This window comes from Lycium barbarum, chromosome 3 (genome assembly GCF_019175385.1).
Source record: "Lycium barbarum isolate Lr01 chromosome 3, ASM1917538v2, whole genome shotgun sequence".
Classification (NCBI taxonomy): Eukaryota; Viridiplantae; Streptophyta; class Magnoliopsida; order Solanales; family Solanaceae; genus Lycium; species Lycium barbarum.
Genome location: NC_083339.1, coordinates 3091938 through 3114562, shown reverse-complemented (window position 1 = coordinate 3114562; position 22625 = coordinate 3091938). Strand labels below are relative to the sequence as shown.

The window sequence follows — 22625 nt, the reverse complement described above, 5'->3', positions numbered from 1 at the left end:
AAAATTCTTTAGAAATTTAGTTTTAGACCAAAAACGTTTGTCCCTTTCAAGAAGAAAATCTCTTCTTCTTTTATTCAACTTAAAAAGGGGCTGCTGTTTTGGTCAAAATGATTAATAGGAAAAAAAAAATCTTACAAATTTAGACAGAGATTCATTTGTCCTTCAAATCTGTCCATATATTTAATCGTAAACGTATTCAATCCAAATTTGAATACCTTTTTGATGCCAAGTACACCCAATTCAGAAATTGCCACGAAATTACTCTTTTTTTTATTTTTGTTCTTATTCTGTTTTATACTTATCTTGCAATAACACAACGTTGGCCACCATTTCAAACTGTGGTCACAATCACAAGTGGCTAAAAGTACATCCAAATTTTGACTGGCCAGTATTGAATTTAACCAGATTATTATCAGGTGACAGACATATAGTAACTGCTTTTATGTGGAATCATATTTTGAGGTTTATATTGTGAAAAAAATAGTAATGGACATAGGTGATAGGACAATAATGTGTTGCAAAAGTAATTGCTAATGTGTTGCAAAAGTAATTGCTGTAAAGTTTTTATATTCAAATAAAGTAAAAAGGGTACGGACTTTTTGGAAACAACCAATCCTTGGGTTTTCCAAGAACAAAATCAGTGCTATGAATATAAAGAAGGCTACAAGACAAAACAGTGTGTATCACATGTTACCAGGATTGTAGTATGTGGATATAATTTCTTATTCTTAATCAGAAATTTCCGGTTGAAATTTAAGAAAAAATAATTTGATAAGGAGTGTTTTCTCTCTTAATGAATCTAACTCAATTTGAAATCAAATTAGTAATATTTGCCCCCGAACAAACCTAACATAGGATAGAAAGCTAAAAAAAAAGTGTGTCCGCATATGAAATCTAACTCAGACGTTGGGAATTGCCCGTGACAAAAAAAAAAAAACTCAGACGTTCAAGTTCTATATGTAGACGATATATAAAATATTCATAATTACCTCATTTATAAGGTAATTACAAATAATATTTTCATAAGCATTAATTTTAGGAAACTTACGCTCTATGTCATTGGCAAAGAATATTTATCCGATTTAGTCCAGTTTTCTTAATTACCTGCGTTAATCCCGTTTTTTCTAAAACACTCCTTATGCACTGTTATACAATTATATATAATGTGTGGGGAAAATTTTGTTAATGCGGATTTAAATTGAAAATATGACTATCTAGGTATAATATATATTATGTTGGGTTGTATACTTTTGTAAAAATTCCTTAATCTACATTATAATAAACGGAGGGTAGTCTAGCTTAATATTAAGCCAAGTAGCGTAATATGGACAAGTCACTTGGCAAAAAAAATTCTATTTGTCTTAATTTTAAAGAGAAATTAATTGACATTATAAATCTTTTGGACTTATATGATTTCTTTTATTAATTGTGACAGAAGCTTTTCAACTAAGAAGAATGAATATGTTTTTGAAATTAATCAATGACTATCATTTGTACCTAAGGTTAATACTATTTTGACATAAAAAATATAAGAATCAAAATATAATGCGTTAATTATGATTATCAATTCGAAAATTTCGGTATTTATCAATTTTCCATTTGTGGAAGTAGATTTTTACTGTTTGACAAAAGAAAAGAAGGATTCCTATATGAAGAGACTTCTGTAACTAAAATATTCTTAAGATTACCATTAAAAGGATTATTAGAGTAATATAAGATATGGAAAACATGATCTTATTAAAATATAATTGATTTTTTAAATAAAGTGATATGATTTTCAAATTTGAATTTAAATTAAAATATTTGGCTTCTTATATGTACCTCTTCAATAACACATGCATTACTGTTGAACTTTCTTCTTCTTTTTTGTCATTATCAAAGTTTTTCATTATGAATATGTTGCAATAAGAATTGTAGCTTTTTTGTCAAATATTGACTTTGATTTCCTTCATGAAATCAATTTAAAATTTAGCTCGGATCTATCCAATTTAAAGTTAGACAAAAACAAAGATATTGAATAATGAAAATATTATAAAATGTATAATATTGAATCATTAAGGAATTTTCATAAATTAAATCTTTATTTATAGTAATTATTATTTTGTATTACATGGGTTAAATATATGTTTAAAAGGTTTTGGTTCTCTTTTATTCTCAATTAAGTAAATAAAATTTTGAGTTTTGATAATACTATTATCAAAATTATTTATACGAATACCTTATTCTAATTAAATTATTATTGTTCTCAATATCAAAATTGAATATGTTTGAAAATTATTTTTTTACAATTTTACCTTATAAATAAGATTTATTTGTTCTATAAGTATAAATGCAATATGTAGAAAGAGAAAGAAATAATTATATATTCAAAAAGGAAAACAAGAAAAAGGTTAATAATTTAGAGAATAAAAAGCCAGTTAAAAGGTGCAATTGAGACAGAGGGGTATTGTTCAAGTTGGGGAAAATTGTCTAATTTCTAAAAGCAAAGTTGAATGGGAAAATGACTTTTATCTATAAAAACTATGATATTATTTTGAGCGATAGATTAAATATAAATACTAAAACAATTATTAAAGGACTAAAAGAAATTATATATCTTTATGAACGCGATATTCTAGCACTATATATAGTTCTTTTTTCTAATTTCATTGAAATTTTGTTATTAAATACATTGCATTAAGAAATAAGATGACAATTAAATTTTTATTAAAGTAATATATTTACTTAAACAAGTCATTGTAGAATTTGTCATAATTACGCTTTTTAATATTTTTTGGGCATCGCGCGCAGTACGAATACTAGTTTGAATCGAATAAAGGAATAACTAACATACATTAACAATTAAAAATTTACTGAATTTTATATAAAAATCATTACAATGTAAATGCATATAACTTAAATTATTTTCCTTTTTTGTCTATTTGAGAAACTGCCCAGCTGTTACCATGTGCTTCCATTCATTTATGGCCCCACCCTTAACAAAATATATATATATATATATATATAAAAAAATCACCACCCACCAAAAAAAAAAAAAAAAAGAAGATATTTTATTTTCTTTCAAATAAGATTCTCTTTTCATTCTTATAACGTGCCTATATAAGTACTATGTGGTTCCTATCTTTTAGGCTACACATATAAACATTTTAGCAAACTTCTTAGGAGTTTTTGTTTTAATTTGGCTATGGCTACAAAAGGTTTTGTAATTTATTTGTTAGCAGGTTTTTCTGTGGCAATTTTATCAGTTTTCTTTGTCCAGAATAATTTGAAAAATGGAGATTTTGAGCCAAGATTTTATCAAAGTTCTAATCTTTTGCATCAACCTATTGGATCTGAAGATAAAGTTTGGCCGGTAATTAATCTTTTCTTGTTATAATCTTGTAAATATATCTGTTATATATGCCTTTCTTGTTTTTGTTTGTCAACTTTTGGTTTTTCTTGTGATATATATATATATGTGGTGCAATAAAGGGTCTTGAGTTTACTTTAAATGGTGTTTAGTTTTTTGGTTTTTTTCTTGTTTTTCCTTTGTCAAGTTATGGTTTTTCTTGTGCTATATACATGTGGAGAAAAAAAGGGTCTTTAGTTTATCTTAAATGGTGTTTTGTTTTTTTCTTGTTATTCCATGTCCACTTTTTTCTTATGTGCTGTATACATGTGGAGCAACAAAGGGTCTTGAGTTTATCTTAAATGGTGTTTGGATTTTTGGTTTTTTTTTTTCTTGTTTTCATTTGTCAAGTTTTGGTTTTTCTTGTGCTATATACATGTGGAGCAAACAAGGGTCTTGAGTTTACCTTAAATGGTGTTTGGTTTTTAGTTTTTCTTGAGTTTATATTAAATGGTGTTTGGTTTTTTGGTTTTTTTTCTTGTTTCTCTAATGACCTTTAATTTGCTTTTTTTTTTTTTGGTCCATTGTTGGTGATGTATGTTGCAGAAATTGGAGTTTAGTTGGAGGATTGTTGTGGCAACTGTGATAGGATTTTTGGGTTCAGCTTGTGGTACTGTTGGAGGTGTTGGTGGAGGAGGCATTTTTGTCCCTATGCTTACTTTGATTCTTGGATTTGATACCAAGTCTGCTGCTGCTCTTTCCAAATGTAAGCACTTTTCTTCTCATTTTTTTTATGTAAAAGAAACACAATTTGAATGTTGTGCCATAATTAAACGTTGTGGCAATGCAAGAAATTTCGTTAACGATGTTCAAGATTTAATATATATGTATAAAAAGTAAATTTTGACCTATAAACACATTTTACTATAATTTTCCGATAAAGGGTGGTCAACTGACCACCACCTTTCAGTCTATGTGGCTCAGCCACCATCCTAAACATACCATGTAATTCATATAAGAAAGTGTCAGTAAAGGAAAACTGAGAATAGTGGAATTTTGAACTTGTTAAATATAAAAAGATAGTAACATTTTTGAGAACTTTTTTAAGAAAGTCTCTTGGACGAGTGAAAAGACAGTAAAAGATATGGTAGGGGTTAGCAGATCTGAATTTGCTTTTTTACTTTTATAGTACTACTTGTGTTGTTTGTTGTGTTGAAAAGTTGATTTGCTTTTTTACAGGTATGATAATGGGAGCATCAGCATCATCAGTCTGGTACAATTTGAGGGTACCACATCCATGCAGAGAAGTACCAATTCTTGATTATGATTTGGCTCTGTTATTTCAGCCCATGCTCATGTTAGGCATCACCATTGGTGTTTCTCTAAGTGTTGTTTTCCCTTATTGGCTCATCACTGTCCTCATCATTATCCTCTTCATGGGTATTTTACTAACAGTAATTAATTTCATTAATTATTGGTACTTAGTCGTAATCAAGATTGCTTTCTAATGCAAGATTTAGATTTGTAGTTGTTAATCTATTGGAAAGTAACTCTAAATTTTATCTTATTGTTTGGTAATAGGGACTTCATCAAGATCATTTTTTAAAGCAATTTTGATGTGGAAAGAAGAAACTATGCTCAAGGTTAGCCCAATACTAATTCAATCATTTACAAGGGCTTTTGCTTCCAAATGTACTTAACATATACTATTTGTTATCTTCAATTACCAATATTTTAATAGCAGTCAAGTAGTTACATTTGATGGTAACTAATTATTTTTTTTATCTTTGTCATTTATCGGGAACCTGCAGAAATCGATGAGAGAAGTTCCAGTTAATTCGCGTGGTGAACGTATGTCTTCGAAGAACTAAATACTTCTCTTTTGTTTCTTTTAACTAAGTAGAAGTGACTAAGATATGATCATTATCTAAATTGGGCTAATATTTATTAGTTTTACTTGCTTGCTTTCAGTTGTTATTGATACAGTTTATGAGCCATTGGTGCCTAAGGAGGAGAAAACAGCATTTGTAAGTTAATTTACTACCACATCAAATGGAGCAAATTTTTACATTTCTTTTTTTGGCTCCGCTTAGTATGCTTTATTGCATTGATTTCAATTGCCTAATTATGGTTATCTCACAGGAAATCTTTAAGTTCAACCTTAATTTGAAGAGAATCATGGTGCTCTTTCTAGTATGGTTCATATTTCTGCTTCTTCAAGTTTTCAAGGCAAGTGAATTCTCGAATAACTTCTCCATTAAATGTCCCTTGGTGTGCATCTAAACTTAACTGTTTTTTGACATGTTTACAGAATGATCTAGTGGCTTGTAGTCCATTGTACTGGGTGCTCAACTTAATACAGGTACATGAATATCTTACACATTGAACATTATTTTATTCAGTATGATTATTTGTGTAGAAACTTTTACATTTTTATATGCATTTACGAATATTGTGGAAACAACGCCACTTTGTCACTTACATTACCCTGTCACGTATTTAAGTCATATCTGTAATATTATCTTTGTATGGTGGTGTTGAGTCTTATATAATATATTTGTGTTTTCAGTTTCCAGCAGCCCTGGCAGTGTTTGGATATGAAGTTGTCAAGTTGTACAAGGAAAGCAAGAAGAGGAGACTAGAAGGGAACCCAGAGTCGGTATGTGAGGCTGACATTCAATGGACTGCCACAAATCTTATATTCTGTGCCCTTTGTGGCATATTGGGAGGCAGTGTTGGAGGATTGCTCGGATCCGGTGGTGGATTCATTCTTGGACCTCTTCTTCTTGAGATTGGAGTTATCCCTCAGGTATAGCCGTTTCCTTTACCTTATTTATTAACATCTTGATTAGGATCACTTTATGATGAAAATTCATATAGCCGATGTTAGCTTACCTTGGATTGAGGTGCAGTAGTTGTTGTATTAGGATATTCAATTTGCATATTTTCATCATTGGAGTATGATTAGGTTGAGTGACAGAGTTTGCAAGAAGTCAACACCAGATATGAACATGCTTTGGTAATTAGTGCACATGGTGTATGCCAATCACAGAAGATTCTAAAAGAATCTGTACATCTTTTTAGTCTCACTTTTTTAGGTACATCTTTTGATTTACTCTCCTTTCTGTCTCCTCCTTTTTTTAAACTAATCATTTTCTTCTAAACTCGATTGTGATTTAAGTCCATTACATGTGGTGGGGAACAAATGAGTAGGAGAGGGTTTGGTAAGGGGCCTTGTAACTTCCAACAACTCTAATAATGCAAAAGAGTTAAGTTTCAAAATAACAAACATTTACTATAAATTTCATCTAAATCGGTGTCTTTCATATTGTGCTGTTGTGATTTTATTACAGTGAAATATCGCTGTTTCAAAATTGACAAAAAGGACTTGTTTTTACTTCTACAGGTAGCTAGCGCGACAGCAACATTTGTGATGATGTTCTCGTCATCTTTATCAGTAGTGGAATTCTATCTCCTCAAGAGATTCCCAATTCCTTACGGTATATTCTTAATCTCAACAAGTTTCTTGAAATTTGCAACATTATTTACAGTCCTAACTAAACTCCTATTGCAGCTTTATACCTTATGAGTGTATCTATTCTTGCTGGATTTTGGGGACAATGCTTCATTAGGAAAGTTATCGCGATTTTAAAGCGAGCATCCATCATTGTGTTCATACTCTCTGGTGTTATTTTCGCCAGCGCTCTCACAATGGGTATGTCGATAAACAATTACACAAATTCCATACAACCATCTTGAAAAACAAGGAAAAGACTGATCTTTTTCTTCTTGTTTGTTAATTTGTTCAATGGTTACAGGGGTTATCGGGGCAGAGAAGAGCATCCATATGATACACAACCACGAATTCATGGGGTTCTTGGATTTCTGCAGCAGTCAATAATTGTGTATTTCAACTAGCAAACTATTGTTGAACAAGAACATATACATGTAAAGAGCAGCAGCACAAGAACCATTTCAAGAAGTCATATTTATAGAACTAAGTACAGTATGTCATTGGAAAAAAGGTGTAATTTGTCCGAGTGTTAGCTAGCGCTAACACCGGCAACCACCACCATTTTTCTTCCGTCTGCTTTAGAGTAAAATGTTTAAGTGTCAAAGTGTGGCTATTCTGTTTGTGAGTTAGCTAGTGCTAACACCGGCCAGTTACCACCTCTATTTTTCCATTTATTTACTGTAAAATCTTGTGGTTGCTTGGGTGTCTATTTGTTGTAACTGAGTGTTAGCTAGCGCTAACACTGGTGCATTATTTCGATTTGCTTGATTCTTGTGTTATGTGAGTTGGTTCTGTGTCTGAGGGTTAGCTAGCGCTAACGCCAGCAGAGTCCCAACACCACCACCATTTGTATTTTACCAAGTTATTGGGTCATTTGAGGTGGAATGAAGTTTATGATTCTTTCTAGGCAAAATACATCAAAAGACACTTAAACTATACCCGAAAAGTCGAGTTCACACTTAAACTTCAGTAGTGATCTATTACACACCTAATATAAAAAAGTGATATTATTTGCTCCCTGAGACCTGATGTGGCATAAAATGTAAAAATAATTAAAAAATAGGCGCGTTTTAATTAAAATTAATTCATTTTTCCTTTTTTTTAATACTAAATTTATATTTTTTTAATCCCAACCCCCACCCGTCCCTTTCTTCTTCATTTCCCCACCCGTCCCATTCTTCTTCATTTCCCCACCCCTCCCTTTCTTCCAACCCCCACCCATCTCTTTCTTCTTCATTTCCCCACCCGTTCCTTTCTTCCAATTTCAATTTTTTTGCATCAGTACATGAAAATAAGCCAAAAAAAAGAAGAGAACAAAAAGAAGCTTTTTATTCAAAAGACAAGAATGAAAATTTATGCATACCAAAACCGACACCGGTTCCATTGTAGTTGGTCAGTACCATTGCTTCCAGTTGAACAAATTACCAATCAATAGAACAAAGATTTACAACTTTGGAGCAGTGTCACTGGGAGCAATATTCTTCACTTTTTGGTTTTCTGATCCTAACAATTTATGTTACCTTTTAAATATTGGCAAAATACATCAAAATTTGATTTCTTCTTCTTTTTCTTTTCGGATTGTTCTAACATGACTTTCTCGCTTTTGTTATTCCTTGATTTCATATTGGTTTTCGATATGCTTGATCCTATCTAACCTTTTGTCTTGTTTTTCCTCTCTTGTTCTCCTCTCTTGAGCCGAGGGTCATTCGGAAACAGCCGCCCTACCTTTCAAGGTGGGGGTTAGGTCTGTGTACACTTTACCTCCCCAGACCCCACATGGTGGGATTGTACTGGGCTTCTTGTTGTTGTTGTTGTTGCTGTTGTTGTTCTCTTCAACATTCTTCTTCTCTTCATCATCTTTGGTATGACATTCATGTGAATGTTGCTGGGGTCGAAGAGAGGTGTTGGCCGTCGTTTATGCCTTTATAGTGGTCTCTGATTGGGGTACTTTTCGGGTGATTCTGGCTTGGCGGAATTATTTGATGGTCATAGTGAGCATGAAAGAAGATTAGAATGAGAGATTGGAATGTGGTAGAAGATTAACGGTGGGTGGTCTGGGGCTGGCGGGCGGTAGTGCGGCGGTGCAGAAATGAAGAAGGAGGATTTGGGGTCTGGGGGTAGGGGCGGCGAGACGGTGGTGGTGGTGGTGTGAAGGATTTGGGGGGTGGGGGTAGCGTGAAGGTGGAAGGGAAGGGCGCGGGGGGGGGGGGGGGGGGGTGAAATGAAAAAGAAGAGGGAAAATTAGTTTTTAAAAATTTTAATTTTGTTAATAAAGTAAAAAAAGCAAAATTGTGAAAGAATAAATAAAATAAATAAAAACTAGAGGATTTTTTTTATGTGGCACTGACGTGGCATTGACGTGGGGAGAGAGTGTGTACACTCTCCCCTAATGCAACTGGTCATATTGTATCAGGGAGCAAAAAATATCACTTTTAAATATATTAGGTGTGTAATAGGTCGCTCTATAATTTATGTGTGATATCGACATTTTGGATATAGTTTAGGGGTGTTTTGATGTATTTTGCCTTCTTTCTATTAACTTTGTCGTACAACAGACCTAATGTGGTCCAATCCTTCTCGGGACTTCACGTATAGTAAGAGCTTAGTGTACTCGATGCTGTCTTCATTTGTTTTTTTTAGTCATCATGTTGGGTCACTTGATGTTGACTGCACTTTATTATTCATTCTATCAAGTTACTAAACAATAGATCTAATGTGATTCGAAAATTCTATGGACTTCGTATATTGTTAGAGCTTAGTGCACTGAATTCTACCCTTATTTATTTATTCTTCACTATGTTATGGTGGTCACTTGATGTTGAAGTAAATTTATGATTCTTTCTATTAAATTAATGTAAAATGGACCTAATGTGGTCCTACAATTCTCTCAATTACGCCTATAGCAAAAACTTAGGGCATCAAGCTGATTTTATTTATTTGTTCTTTAAAATTAGGAGGAGAAAAAACCGAAGCTAGTGTTACCCGTGTCACTAGATTTTAGTAGCAGAAAAATCCTAAATAAATTCGAAGTAGCAAGATAATGAGAATAATTTAATTTCTTTGTAATGAAGCATCTAAGTAGCAAGCTTACGTCAAAATTTGTGCTCTCCTATTTCAACTTTCCTAGAGCTTTCGGTAGCACAGTCGATACAGCGGAATGGAGTTTTTTTAGAATTCAACAGAAGGTCCGAGACAACCATTTATAATAGGTTTCAAGTGAACGTGTAGTGTTGTGTGCCGCTGAGCCATTCTAACGAACTGGTAAACTTGAACTTTGTTCCTACATCAATTCCATCAGCCATTTTTACCACTTTCTACAAGAAAGTTCAAATCGAATCTATGTTTTGATGTGTTTTTTGGTCAAACTTTCTCTTGAACTGTTTTAGTATTTGACTATTTTTCCCACTATAACCGCCAAATAAAATTAGTCAACTTATGTTGAATCTTCACAATACCAAAATTGGACTAACGTGAGTGTAAGTTGACCGACCTGAACAATGATAGATCCGTACAATTTATAACTACAACTTGCTTATGGATTAAGTCGTTGTTATTGTATTCAAACACGTCATCCCCATGTAATGTTTGGTTAACATCACAGTGATTAAACTAATTGAATTGGTGTGATGTATGATTGTTGAGTCGTGTGGCCAAGGCCTTAACACTTGTCTTTTGGCCTGTGCTTTTCGTTCACCTTCCACATTTATTCTGATACCCCAAGAAAATGAGGTTGAAAAGACTTGGTTTAACTTTAAAGAACGGGACAATAATTGTTTTTTCCTTTTTTTATTTTTTTCCTCCTAGGTATACAATGCTCGCTTTGGGACTTGACTAATTTATATTTACGTAGGGAAGTCTCATTTTGGGGATAAATCATTCTCTATCAAAGACGACTCCACTCGTAAGGCTCGAATCCAAGACCTATAATCAAGGACGAAGAAATACTTACCAGTCCACACAATGTTATTAATTTCTCTTATTTTTCTCTTTTTTTGTTCGGTGTGGTATTTCCTTTGGAAATTCTTGCCGGAAAGTTTCACTTTGGTGAACAATATGTTCTTTATCACAAATGACTCCATTTCCGAGGCTTGAAATCAAAACATTTGCCGAAGGATGGAGGAGAGTACTTACCAGACCACCTAATTTTTTATCGTCCAATAATTGTTGTGTCCTTTGATAACAACTTGTATAACGTGATGCATCACATGTACCGTTCGTCATCCCTCTTGTCATTTGGGACAATTCATTTGATGATGGAAAAGTTGGAGATTGATGTGTTTGTACTCAATTGCAATTCTTGCTTGAGAGTTGAGAATGCTTCAAGTTGCAATTTTGTTATTTTTTAAAATCTCGATCGGAAGGGGTTTAATAATGATTTTCAGTTAAAATCATCAATTTTTTGCAATTTTAAAAAAAAAAAACGAGGGTAACCCGCTAATTTAGGCAAGGGAAAAGGGTAAAAGTTGAAACGAATTTGAGTAAGTTTAAAATCATGCACCGAAGTGATGTGAGATGAAATTGTAGATAATGGTTAAGTTGTCTTGGTGTGACTTATAGATTACGAGTTTGAGTTGTGAAATAACTACTGATGTTTGTTTAGACATTCTTTAGATGTAGTCTTTCCCTGTAACTTACGTGAATACATTTTTTGTTGATGCATTTTCACTCCCATTTTGGGTGATAGAAAAAAGAATATTTTTTGTTCTATTTTTCTGAAACCTACAATGAACTTTGTAGATTTAAGCGTCTTAGTTTGATTTGTCACAAAGTTTAAGAAATAAAGAGAGATTTTTTAATCTTATGATCTTAAATTAAAGATGGATAATGTAGCAAAAAATACTTTGAATCTTGTGGTTTTAAACTTGCCACATAGGGTGTTTGAATTGTCAACTTATTAAATATAGAAAGAGACATTACTTTTGGTACGATCCAAAAAGAAAAGTAAGACACTTAGATGGAACAGATGGAGTATTATTTTGGGAAGCAATTTGGAACGACCATTTCATGTTTGTCCATTTTCCACGTCTAGTGTTTTCCTTTTTGTTCTTTATCACCCAAAATCAGAAGAATTATGGAGAACACTTGTGTACGCATGTGTAGAGCTAGTGGAAGGAATTTATTTAGTCAAAATAAGTGATTTCTGTGATAATCAAGCACATAAATTGACTATCAGAGTCATTAATTGCAATATTGACATATAAAGATTCCTCTAGAAAATAACATTTTCAACTTTGTTGCTTCATGTGGATGCCCAGATTAATACTATACTAATGAACTGATTAAGTACATTTCTTGATTTCCCCTTGACTTGAGATCATGTTGCTAAGTGCTAATTAGCTCTAATTAATCACCAGAACTCCAGAAGTCGTCAATGGTGATATAATTATAATTTGGCCTTACTTGTAGTTCAAATACTATATTTTCATTTGGTTCACACGCATTTTTTATTATTCAGATTAATTCATTATGAAAGTGACAGGGATTTTAGGCTGTCTTCTCGTAGCTCTAAATTAAGATGCAAAAGTTAAATACAACTAATGGAAAGCCAATTTGCACCAAAGGATACATTTGGGACGATATTTTAAATTTTATCCCTGCTTTTAAAATTTACTGGGAATTGATCGTTTTAAGTTCAATAAATAAAATTCTAGTCTAAGACACTCTTAAGTTGAGCGACAAAAATGGTAAATTGATGTTGTTAAGCGGAATCAAAATTAGTGAACTGTGGCATGCAAGTCATGACAAAACGGTGTGACTTCATGTTATATTCAACTAGCTATCATGTTGGATTACTCACAAATCATGCTGAATTATCGTGATATTAAAACTAAAACAATAAGGAAGAAAAAAAAAATCAGAATTATGGCACGCAAGTCATAACAAATTATGTTTTCATTGGATTGATACAAATACCGAGTGTAAATAAATTTTTACTCCTAATAATTGAAGTGAATGTGGCTCATGGGGCTGTTTAAATCTTTTTCTTTACACCATGTGATTGTGTGAAAATGCTACATAATCCTCCAAATTCACTTTGTGAAGTCGATTTCTCCTGTCTTACCTTTTGGATTTCCATTTCCAGTTTGTTTTCTGTCATTCACAAGTCCTTAAAAATGTTTACTTTCTTTTACCCTACTTCCAGTGTTGTCAAAGGCAAAGAGCTTTAAAAAGTGTTGGTCTATTGGCTCTTTAAACACAAAGCGCAGTTTGAAGTGTGGACTTCAATTGAAAAAAAAAAAAAAAAAAAAAGTGATGAAGAAAAAAATAAACATATACATATATGTAATACAAGAAAAAGTAACAATTTCACTCATGATGTTTTCCTTAACAATTAATATCTCTTTGCCGGTTATATCTATTGTTTAGTGCCACTCGATTAAAGATACAATGCATGGTAAAGCACACACCTTAGCGCCTTGCCCATACTTACGTGCAACTTAATTCCTCCTCCCAAGCTTTTCTGAGCTTCAGGGCTTAAACACGTCTCAAATGAGCCTTTGATGACATTATAACAACAACTTATGTAGTGTAATTCCACAAGTGGAGTCTGGGGAGGTAGGATGTACGCAGACCTTTAGCCCTACCCCTACCTTCGACAACATTGCCTACTTCTAAAGATTGAAAAATACAAAAGGTTCAAGAGAAGTTCTTTTTCAATAGATCTAAATCATAAAAACACAACCAGATATGTGTAACTGAATAAATTGTGAAATAGAATGGCTGTGAACAAATGGACTTAAAATTAAAATGCTCGAGACAAACATCATATCAAAATCATTATGAGTTTTATGTAGACATGACAAGGATTCAAGAAAGTGTGCCATAGAAATGGTCCTTATTTGTACATGTTGATAAATTGCTTTCATCTGCAGTTGCTCTTGCATGCTTGTTCTGGAGCAGCTCATATATTTGGTCCCCACACACCATTTTTTTCACTTTCACATTTACCTTGTAATATCCTCATTGTTCAACCACAGAATTCGTTCGACGAGAAGATGATTGAATAGCAGAAGTGCTACTTAGTATTAGAAACTCTGAGAGACAGATACAGAGGGGACTCTTTTATATTGGTCCCCACACACACCTTTTTCACTATTACATTTACCTTGTAGTATCCTCATTGTGAAACCACGAGCTCCATTTAACGACAAAATGATTGAATAGCAGACGTGCTACTTAGTAGTAGAAACTCGGAGAGACAGATAAGAGGAGACTCTTTTATCGGCTAACACCTAGGATGTGAAGTATGTTTCTGGAAAGAAGAGTTAACATGTTTCCCTATGCTAATGAGTCGTAGAGCACGTCGTTAAACATCATCTTGACAATAGAGCATGTTCATACTAGGGTAGTATAGATTCGACATCTATTGAGATGAACGGGTAAAAACTTATGTTTGCTTGGACTCTCCAAAAATGTTGTTGCACCCGTGTCAGATCCTCCAAAAATGCACTACTTTTGGAGGATCAAGCCAGCACCCATCGCCACTTTTGAAGAGTCCGAGCAACCTAGGTTAAATCTTAAAATTGCTAAGTATCAGAATTTGACCGAGTAACTTTTGAAATTTTTTATGTTCTTGTTGATAGCTAGTTTCCCAATTCCAACCTCAATTGCCTCCCTCTCTTCTTCATTCTGTTTCTCGGTTTTCTCAGAGTTTAGAGTATCAATAGTTTTAGATCGAATATCGGGCAAGGAAGGTTCCAAAAGGCGTGGACCAGCATTGATCCAAGGATGAAGAAGCAACTGAGCTGCAGTAGGCCGTTTCTCTGGGACGAAATCAAGTATTGGGACCAAGAAATCAGACAATTCCTTTGCGTCTTGCTCACTGAATTCATACTTCTCTGCTAGAACCTTCTTTAAGGGCCAAAAACGCAACCGTCCGATGTGCCTCAAGTCACCATGTCTATTGAAGAGGTCGCGTGAATAACGACCACCCAAAGCAATCTGAGAATAAAAAAGCAAACTTTATAAAACTACAAAAAGGATAAAAACATGATTCAAAAAAGTTTGAAGTGATTACACGAATTTTCTTACTTTTCGTGGCATCGTTCCTAGAAGCTCCATCATTAGTGCCAAGTGATCCTGCAAAGAAAAGAGGTATAGTTTTGATATGCAAATCATTACTGAAAGATTGAGTACTAAACTAGCACAAATTGACCATAAGAACATGAAAAGTGTGGCTTGCCATTTATCATGAAATGGCATAACTGATGTAGCTGATTCACAAATTCTGGTCATCTACACGGTTGATAACGAAATATCCAAAAGCAAAACTAACCAGACAAAGAAAGGACTTTCAAATAGAAAACAGGGTTCACTTAGCAGAAAACAAATAAAAGAACTGATGAAAACAAATAAAAGCACTGATGACTAAGAGTGGAATAACTAACATGATCCGCGTTATGATGAAAACAGAACCAAAACATCGTCAGAGAAAGATATGTGACGTGGTATGGAAAAAGATAAACAATAACTTGGAAATAATGCTCAGAAGAGCATGTACGTTTTGTTCTCCAGATTTTACATTTAAATGCAGGGATTAGCAAAAACCACGCTTTCACTGTATCTTTCTCTAGTTTTTTGGTCGATTTGTTCACATAAGCATCTATCACTTAATGTCACATAATTGACTGACTAAAACTAAAGCACCAGAGGAGCTGATAAAAGAGTACCTCCCTCATACAACAATAAGAGTTTCCTTCTCTTTTAAATCTTTTGCCATGTTGTACAATTTGTTCCCTTTTTAGTCTTTTTTACTTCCTCCATCCACAGTGTCTGAATAACCTTTGTTGAGTTATATTACCATACCAAATGGATTGGGTAAGGGCTTCCCAAGGGGTTTATAAAGATATATTTCATCCGTTGCCTGTAACTTTTGGGTTAAATGCCAAGATTCTCTCACATTGTATCAGAGCAACCTTTGGCCATGGAGAACTAAAGCTCCAATTAAGGTAGCTTGTTCTGGTTGGATTGCAGCTCGGGGAGCTTGCCTTTTACTCAGGATAATCTTCAGAAGAAGGGCTTTGCACTGAGTAATAAATGATACTTATGTGAAGAAGAGTTGGAGACCGTGAATCACCTTCTTATGCACTGCTGAATAACTAGACAATGTTGGGAAATTTCTTTTCCAGCATTTGTGGGATCTCTTGGATCATGTCTCACAGTAAAAAGGAAATATTGGAGAGTTGGCAGCACCAGGGAACACATAAAGCTTTGAAGCAAATCTGGAGAACTGTACCTTTGTGCATATTCTGGACTATCAGGCTAGAAAGAAACAACGCTTGTTTCGATGGGCAAAAAGACCATATTTCTAGAGTTAAAAACAAGTGTTTACATAATTTGTTTTGTTGGTGTAAAAGTAGTTTCATTGATAATATAGATCAATCTATGGACTTTCTGGAGTTGCTAGGGAGATGTTGTAATTGACCGTGTGGATATTCCCAGCAATCTTTTGTAACTCTTGGTAGTCAATAAACCTTTACCCCATCCAAACACACACAAAAAAAAAAAAAAAGAGTCTGCAAAAAAGTTCACGTGTTAACCCAAGAAACTACTGAAGGGTGCCCATTATATTCTTGTGACAAGTTATTTAAGGATCTTCAATATGGGTTTATAAGGGTATTGAACTACTCCATCTATTGCCTCAAAATTTTAGGTTAGATAAGATACTCAAATTTCTTTCACAAAAGTATTACTTCTTTCCCTCTCTAATCATATTTTGGACTCTAACAAGTATTTGGAATCTATATCTAGGGTTTTCCGCGTAAGGCTTTTGAATTGCCAACAACAAAACATAAACATAAAGTTCCAACCAAAAAAAAAAAAAAAGTAATAATGAAGTAATGCACAAGTACCTCATCTCTATCAAAGTTATCACCACTATGAGGATCGAATAACACGTCACCAGTTGCAAGCTCGAAACAAATGCAAGCTAAGGACCAAAGATCTGCCGAGGTTGAATATTTAGATCCAAGGATAACTTCAGGACACCTGTACTGTCTAGTTTGAATATCATCCGTGAACTGTTTATACGTCCAACAAGCACTCCCAAAGTCAACCACTTTGCACTTTACGTCGACCGACTCCAAAAGCTTCCTCCTTGTAGAACGGCTGCCTCTCTTAGGACCCTCGTATTCTTTCCCATTGCCTGTTGCAGCATCAGCATTTGACAATCTATTAGTATTAACAGAAGAATCGGTTGAGAACCATGAGGTCTTGGGTTCAATCCTAGCAGAGACAAAACACTAGGTGATTTCTTCCCATTTGTCCTAGCCTTGACGGAAAGAGTTACCTGGTACCTATTGATGGTGCCTGGTGGGAGGTGATAAATATCCCGTGAAATTAGTCGAGGTGCGCGCAAGCTGGCCTGGATACCACGGTTATCAAAAAAAAAAAAAAAAATCAAACATACCATTCACCATGTCCACATTTGAATTTGCATTGGCAGATGACTCCGCAGAAGCTGAGCTATCTTGTCCAGCGTCTTTTTCCGCAAAACATTGAGCTGCTTGTTTGGCCTTTCTTTTAATCTTCTTACTGTTGTTCCTAATCAAAATTTCATTCGATACATAACCCTTATCCTTATGATTAGGAAGTATAAGAGGTTTTCTAGATTTTCTTGGATCCTTAGACGGGTTGATTGTGGAACAGAGAAGTAAATTCTCAGGTTTCAAATCGGTGTGTATGATAGAAAGCTCTCTATGCAAATAATCCAATCCCACTAGAACATGAAAACAAAGCTCTTTAACCATATGAATAGGCAGTCCATGATAATCAGTATACTTAAGAAGTGTCAAGAGATTATCACCCAAATACTCAAAAACCATACACACATGTTGACCATTCGGACCCGAGTGCTTAAAATGATCCAGTAACTTCACAACACATTTTTTATCATCGGGATCGCATTCTGCTATCAGTTTTAGAATAGTGATCTCGTCCGTTGCTGCCTCCGTGTAGTGCTGCGCACTCTTTTGTACTTTCAATGCTACAAATTTCTGCATAATTAACAAAAATATACACATTAAAATTACGACCAATTCAGAATTGCTAACCTAAGCTCCTATTCATCACGAATTACTGAAGGTTGCTGCTATGCACAATTAGTTAAATTCAGCCAAAAATTATACTCGTGAGCCAGACTGCGTGCACCGCTTGTAGACCACTAAGATTATTATTGTTATGATTATTTTGAAGAGCTATAACATAAAAGCTCAATAAAAAGCAATTAACTGCAAAAAAGTTGTTAACTAACTTAAAGATTCAACTTTTGTTCCCATCATATATCACACATTAACATCAAAATCACAATATACGCCTCAATTCCAAGCTAGTTGCATTCAGCTATATAAATCCTTAACTTTCTTTAGCCCCATTTGGATAAGATGCTAACCTCACACAACTCATAAGAGTTATTAACACCAAAGTAAAGCAACAGAAATCCAAAAGATGAAGCTAAGAGCCACAAGGAAAGAGGAAAACTCAATTCTTGATCACCCACAATTCTAAAACAAACAGATTATGACAATTCCAACAAAGGGTTTGCTCTAAACTAGGACCAAGATGAACAGAAAGGGCTTGTAGACCACTACGATTATGATTATTATTATTATTATCTTGAAGAGCTATAACGTAAAAGCTCAATTAAAAGCAATTAACTGCTAAAAGTTTGATAAGCAACCTAAAGATTCAACCTTTTTAACATCAAAATTACAACATGCACCTCTAGTTTCAGTTGGCTATATGAATCCTCAAGTTTTATTTAGCCCCATTTGGATAGGATGCTAAGCTCACACAACTCATTAGAGTTATTAACACCAAAGTAAAGCTAGAAAATCCAAAAGATGAAGCTAACAGCCACAGTGAAAGAGGAAAATGCCATTATTGATCACCCACAATTTTAAGACTAACAGATAGAGACAATTCCAGGAAAGTGTTTCCTCCAAACTAGCCCAAAGATGAATCAAAAAGGCTTGTAGACCACTCTGATTATTATTATTATTATTATTATTATCTTGAAGAGCTATAACATAAAAGCTCAACTAAAAGCAACTAACTACTAAAATTTTGATAAGCAACCTAAAAATTCAACATTTGATCCATCATATATCACACATTAACATCAAAATTACAATATATGTTTCAATTCCAAACTAGTTGAGGTCGGCTATATAAATCTTCAATTTCTTTCAGCACCATTTAGACAGGGGTGGAGCTAGAGCTTCGACAATAGCTTTGGCTCAAACCCTGTATTTGTGTTTAAAAATCCACTTAATATGTATAAATAATTTATCAAGAAACCCGTAAGCTGCATTTTCTAGAATCTAGAACACAAACTCAAAATCCTAGTTCTGCTCTGCATTTGAATAGGATTCTAAGCTCACATAAGAATCATAAACATCAAAATAAAGCTAGAAAATCTAAAACATAGAGCTAAGAGACACATGAAAAGAGCAAAATGCAATAGTTGATCTCCCTAAATCCTAAAACTAACAGATTATGACAATTCCAAGAAAGGGTCTAACGAGTTGGGCCTAATTTAGTAGCTTTTGCTAAGACAGTTTACTTGTTACTTGTGTTAAGAAATTCATTAAATATGTAGACATATTAAATTAACAACCCTGTTATTAGCACTTGAAAATCATCATTCTTAAACTCAGAACAGAACTCATAAAATTCAAATCCTACCTACGCCTTTTTCTATACTAAGCCAAAGACAAATACAAAAGCAAAAGGGGTGATTAGAAAACGTACAGACATGAGAGTATCCCAAGCCAACCAAACAGTAGAGAAATGACCCCAACCAAGCTTCTTTTGAACAACATATCTACCTTCATTAAAACTATCACCAATACGAACAGCATGATAACCACCCCTTCGATAATCCTCAGTACCTTCATCATCCGAACTACAATCATCACTACTCTCCTCCACCTCCTCCTCCTCCATCGCCGCCACCATCGCTGCAACGTTAACCCGCCGTTCTTGATTACACCCCTCCATTTTTTTCCCAATCAAACACAGTAAAAATCAACAAGTAAGTAAGAACAGCTAGCTAGTTCTTGAATTCTGTGAAATCAGTCTACGAAAAATCCAATCTTTTCCCCTTTTTCCAATCAAACACAGTAAATCAACAAGGACTAGTAGCTGGTTCTTGAATTCTATGAATTGGGTCAAAAAACCAATCTTTTCCCCTTTTTCTTTTACAATGCAGTGTTCACCAAATGGGTTCACACCCCTCCTTTTTTTTTTACCAATCAAACACAGTAAAATCAAGAAGGACCTACTAGCTAGTTCTTGAATTCTGTTAAATGGATGTAAGAAAAAACCAATCTTTATGGTTCTTGATTGCACCCCTCCATTTTTTTTTCAATCAAACACAGTAAACCAACAAGGACTACTAGCTAGTTCTTGAATTCTGTCAAGTGGTCTGCAAAAAATCCAATCTTTTCCCAAAACACAGTAAATCAACAAGGAACTACTAGCTAGTTCTAGAATTCTATCAAGTGGTCTGCAAAAAATCCAATCTTTTCCCAATCAAACACAGTAAAATCAACAAAGAACTACTAGTTGGCTCTTCAATTCTGTGAAAAGGGTCTACAAAAGAACCATTTTTTCCCCAATCAAAAACAGTAACCAATAAGGACTACTAGCTAGTTCTTGAATTCTGTAAAATGGGTCTAAGAAAAAACCAATCTTTACCTTTCTTGATTACACCCCTCCATTTGTTTTCCCAATCAAACACAGTAAAAATCAATTCAACTCTCTAGATAAACAGGACTACAAGTTGGTTCTTGAATTCAGTGAAGTAGCGTCTAAGAAAGAACAAATTTCCCCCCTTTCTTCTGTGTTCACATGGAAACTTTATTGAATCATATGTTTGTGAATTAAATTTGTGGTCATAATAAACTGATTATTGTATTTAAAATCTTGGGATTTGATCAGAGTCCATACAGGAACATGTGGTTATTGTGATTGTGAGTGAAGAAAAGTCTAGAAATCAGAAACAAAGGAGTGACTCCCATATAGATAACGACGAGGAAGCAGGTAAAAAAAAGTCTAGTGTTTAGTCTTGTCATTTGAACTCTTACAAGTTCCAACGTTTGCTTATGGATTCACTCCACATGTTAGGACTCTCCGCAAGTGGGTCCGGAACCAAAATACAACAACAACAACAACAACAACAACCCAGTGAAATCCCACAACGTGGGGTCTGGGGAGGGTAGAGTGTACGCAGACCTTACTCCTACCAAGGTAGGATGGCTGTTTCCGAGAGACCCTCGACTCAATAAAAACATAAAAAGAGGTCCGGAACCAAAATGCCAAAAAAAAAAAAAAAAAAAAAAATCAAAATACCCCAATAAAAAAAAATTATCAAAATGCCTTTAGCGCAGCAGTTAACGGGGACGGCTCCGTTAACTACTATAGCGCAGTAAATTACTGCGCTATAGTCTCTCCCTTTTTTTTTCGGTCCTTTTGGTTAATTCTTCTTCCATTACACTTTTTAACATACTTTGACCATAGATTAATCATGCTTCGGGACCCCGAAACTTCAATATTTTATATAGAACCCTACTTATTTTTGTGCGATTAATAAGGTAGGATCAATACATCAAGGATACACAAAAGTTCGGATGGTCGTTTTAGTGGTTGAAAAGTGCTCGAACGCCATTTTCGTTTGAAGGCTCGGTGACATTAGCTTGAAGTTCTTTACGAATACTTAAACTTGTTCATTAATAATTAATCTGTTAGTCAAAATGGCAGCATTCATACAAAAAAAAAAAAACTTAATTAAATTGCATCATTCATAACCTTGAGTAGATGAAAATACTTAACATACTAATATTCTTCAAAATAACAGCATAATCATAAATTAAACTTAAAATTAAAATCACAATATTCTTAATCATCATCAGAGTATAAGTCCTCAATATCGTCTTCAGAAAAATATTGGCGGTTTCTTAAGACACGTCTTTTTTCAGTAGCAGTTAATTCACTACCGGTTGATGATGCTTGTTCTTCGGCCAACTTTAGCATGTAAAATCTACATCGTCTTGCCAACATTCTGTTGTTTTCTTTTCTAATCCTTTGCACGGCAAGCTCGCAAGTTTCTGGACCTACTTGAGGCACGGTTAAGGAGTACCTTGTTGGGATTGGAGCGTTGAGATTTTCCAAGTCACGAACAAGACGTTCTGATTCGGCAAGCCGATGTGACCATAATCGGCGTAACCGCAATAATATTCCCACGGATCTGAATATTTCACACTACAGAAATCATCATTACGCTCTATAAGAAGGTGGGGATTTAGCTCATCTAGTTTGAAATCACTGGTATCGCTCAAAAAACTGCTATGATTTGAACTCTCATCATCACTGCTATTTGGTTCTTTTGGAAGGAGGAAAGACCAAGCTGAGTTTCTACTACTCGACATTGAATATGGTGTAGTCTAATAACAAAAGAAAGGGCTACTTATATAGTTACAAACCCCCAAGTACCCTCCGGGGGGGGGGGGGGGGGGGCGAGGGGGAGATTATGCTGTTATTTTGAAGAATATTAGTATGTTAAGTATTTTCATCTACTCAAGGTTATGAATGATGCAATTTAATTAAGTTTATTTATTTTTTTGTATGAATGCTGCCATTTGACTAACTTTTTATTAATTATTAATGAACAAGTTTAAGTATTCGTAAAGAACTTCAAGCTAATGTCACCGAGCCTTCAAACGAAAATGGCGTTCGAGCACTTTTCAACCACTAAAACGGTCATCCGAACTTTTGTGTATCCTT

General features: G+C 34.2%; 2 protein-coding genes across 2 annotated transcripts; one reads left to right on the top strand and one right to left on the bottom strand.

Moving 5' to 3' along the window:
* The first annotated feature begins 3070 nt into the window (after positions 1-3070).
* Positions 3071-7755, top strand: LOC132629933 (sulfite exporter TauE/SafE family protein 4). The gene is made up of 12 exons (XM_060345360.1): positions 3071-3352; positions 3935-4094; positions 4568-4768; positions 4910-4971; positions 5140-5179; positions 5300-5355; positions 5471-5557; positions 5640-5690; positions 5898-6137; positions 6735-6828; positions 6903-7043; positions 7147-7755. The coding sequence occupies exons 1-12, from the start codon at positions 3185-3187 to the stop codon at positions 7227-7229; spliced, it is 1383 nt and encodes a 460-aa protein (XP_060201343.1). The 5' UTR covers positions 3071-3184; the 3' UTR covers positions 7230-7755.
* Positions 7756-13512: 5757 nt separating this feature from the next.
* LOC132629932 (uncharacterized) lies at positions 13513-20933 on the bottom strand. Its single transcript, XM_060345359.1, has 5 exons — positions 19593-20933; positions 17251-17836; positions 16694-16986; positions 14874-14921; positions 13513-14783 (listed from the first exon to the last, which is right to left on the bottom strand). Exons 1-5 carry the CDS (start codon positions 19839-19841, stop codon positions 14376-14378), a joined length of 1584 nt encoding a protein of 527 aa, XP_060201342.1. The 5' UTR covers positions 19842-20933; the 3' UTR covers positions 13513-14375.
* Between the last annotated feature and the right edge of the window lie 1692 nt (positions 20934-22625).

What these genes read in the sequence shown, in the direction of transcription:
- LOC132629932 (XM_060345359.1), bottom strand. Translation starts at nt 19,841, where the DNA reads ATGGAGGGGTGTAATCAAGAACGGCGGGTTAACGTTGCAGCGATGGTG. An exon ending in CTTGGGATACTCTCATGTCT is followed by an intron (nt 17,837 to 19,592) that starts GTACGTTTTCTA and finishes TTAATTATGCAG; the next exon opens with AAATTTGTAGCATTGAAAGT. An exon ending in ATAACTTTGATAGAGATGAG is followed by an intron (nt 14,922 to 16,693) that starts GTACTTGTGCAT and finishes TTTTCTTTGCAG; the next exon opens with GATCACTTGGCACTAATGAT.
- LOC132629933 (XM_060345360.1), top strand. Translation starts at nt 3,185, where the DNA reads ATGGCTACAAAAGGTTTTGTAATTTATTTGTTAGCAGGTTTTTCTGTG. An exon ending in AGGAGGAGAAAACAGCATTT is followed by an intron (nt 5,356 to 5,470) that starts GTAAGTTAATTT and finishes GTTATCTCACAG; the next exon opens with GAAATCTTTAAGTTCAACCT. An exon ending in CGCCAGCGCTCTCACAATGG is followed by an intron (nt 7,044 to 7,146) that starts GTATGTCGATAA and finishes CAATGGTTACAG; the next exon opens with GGGTTATCGGGGCAGAGAAG.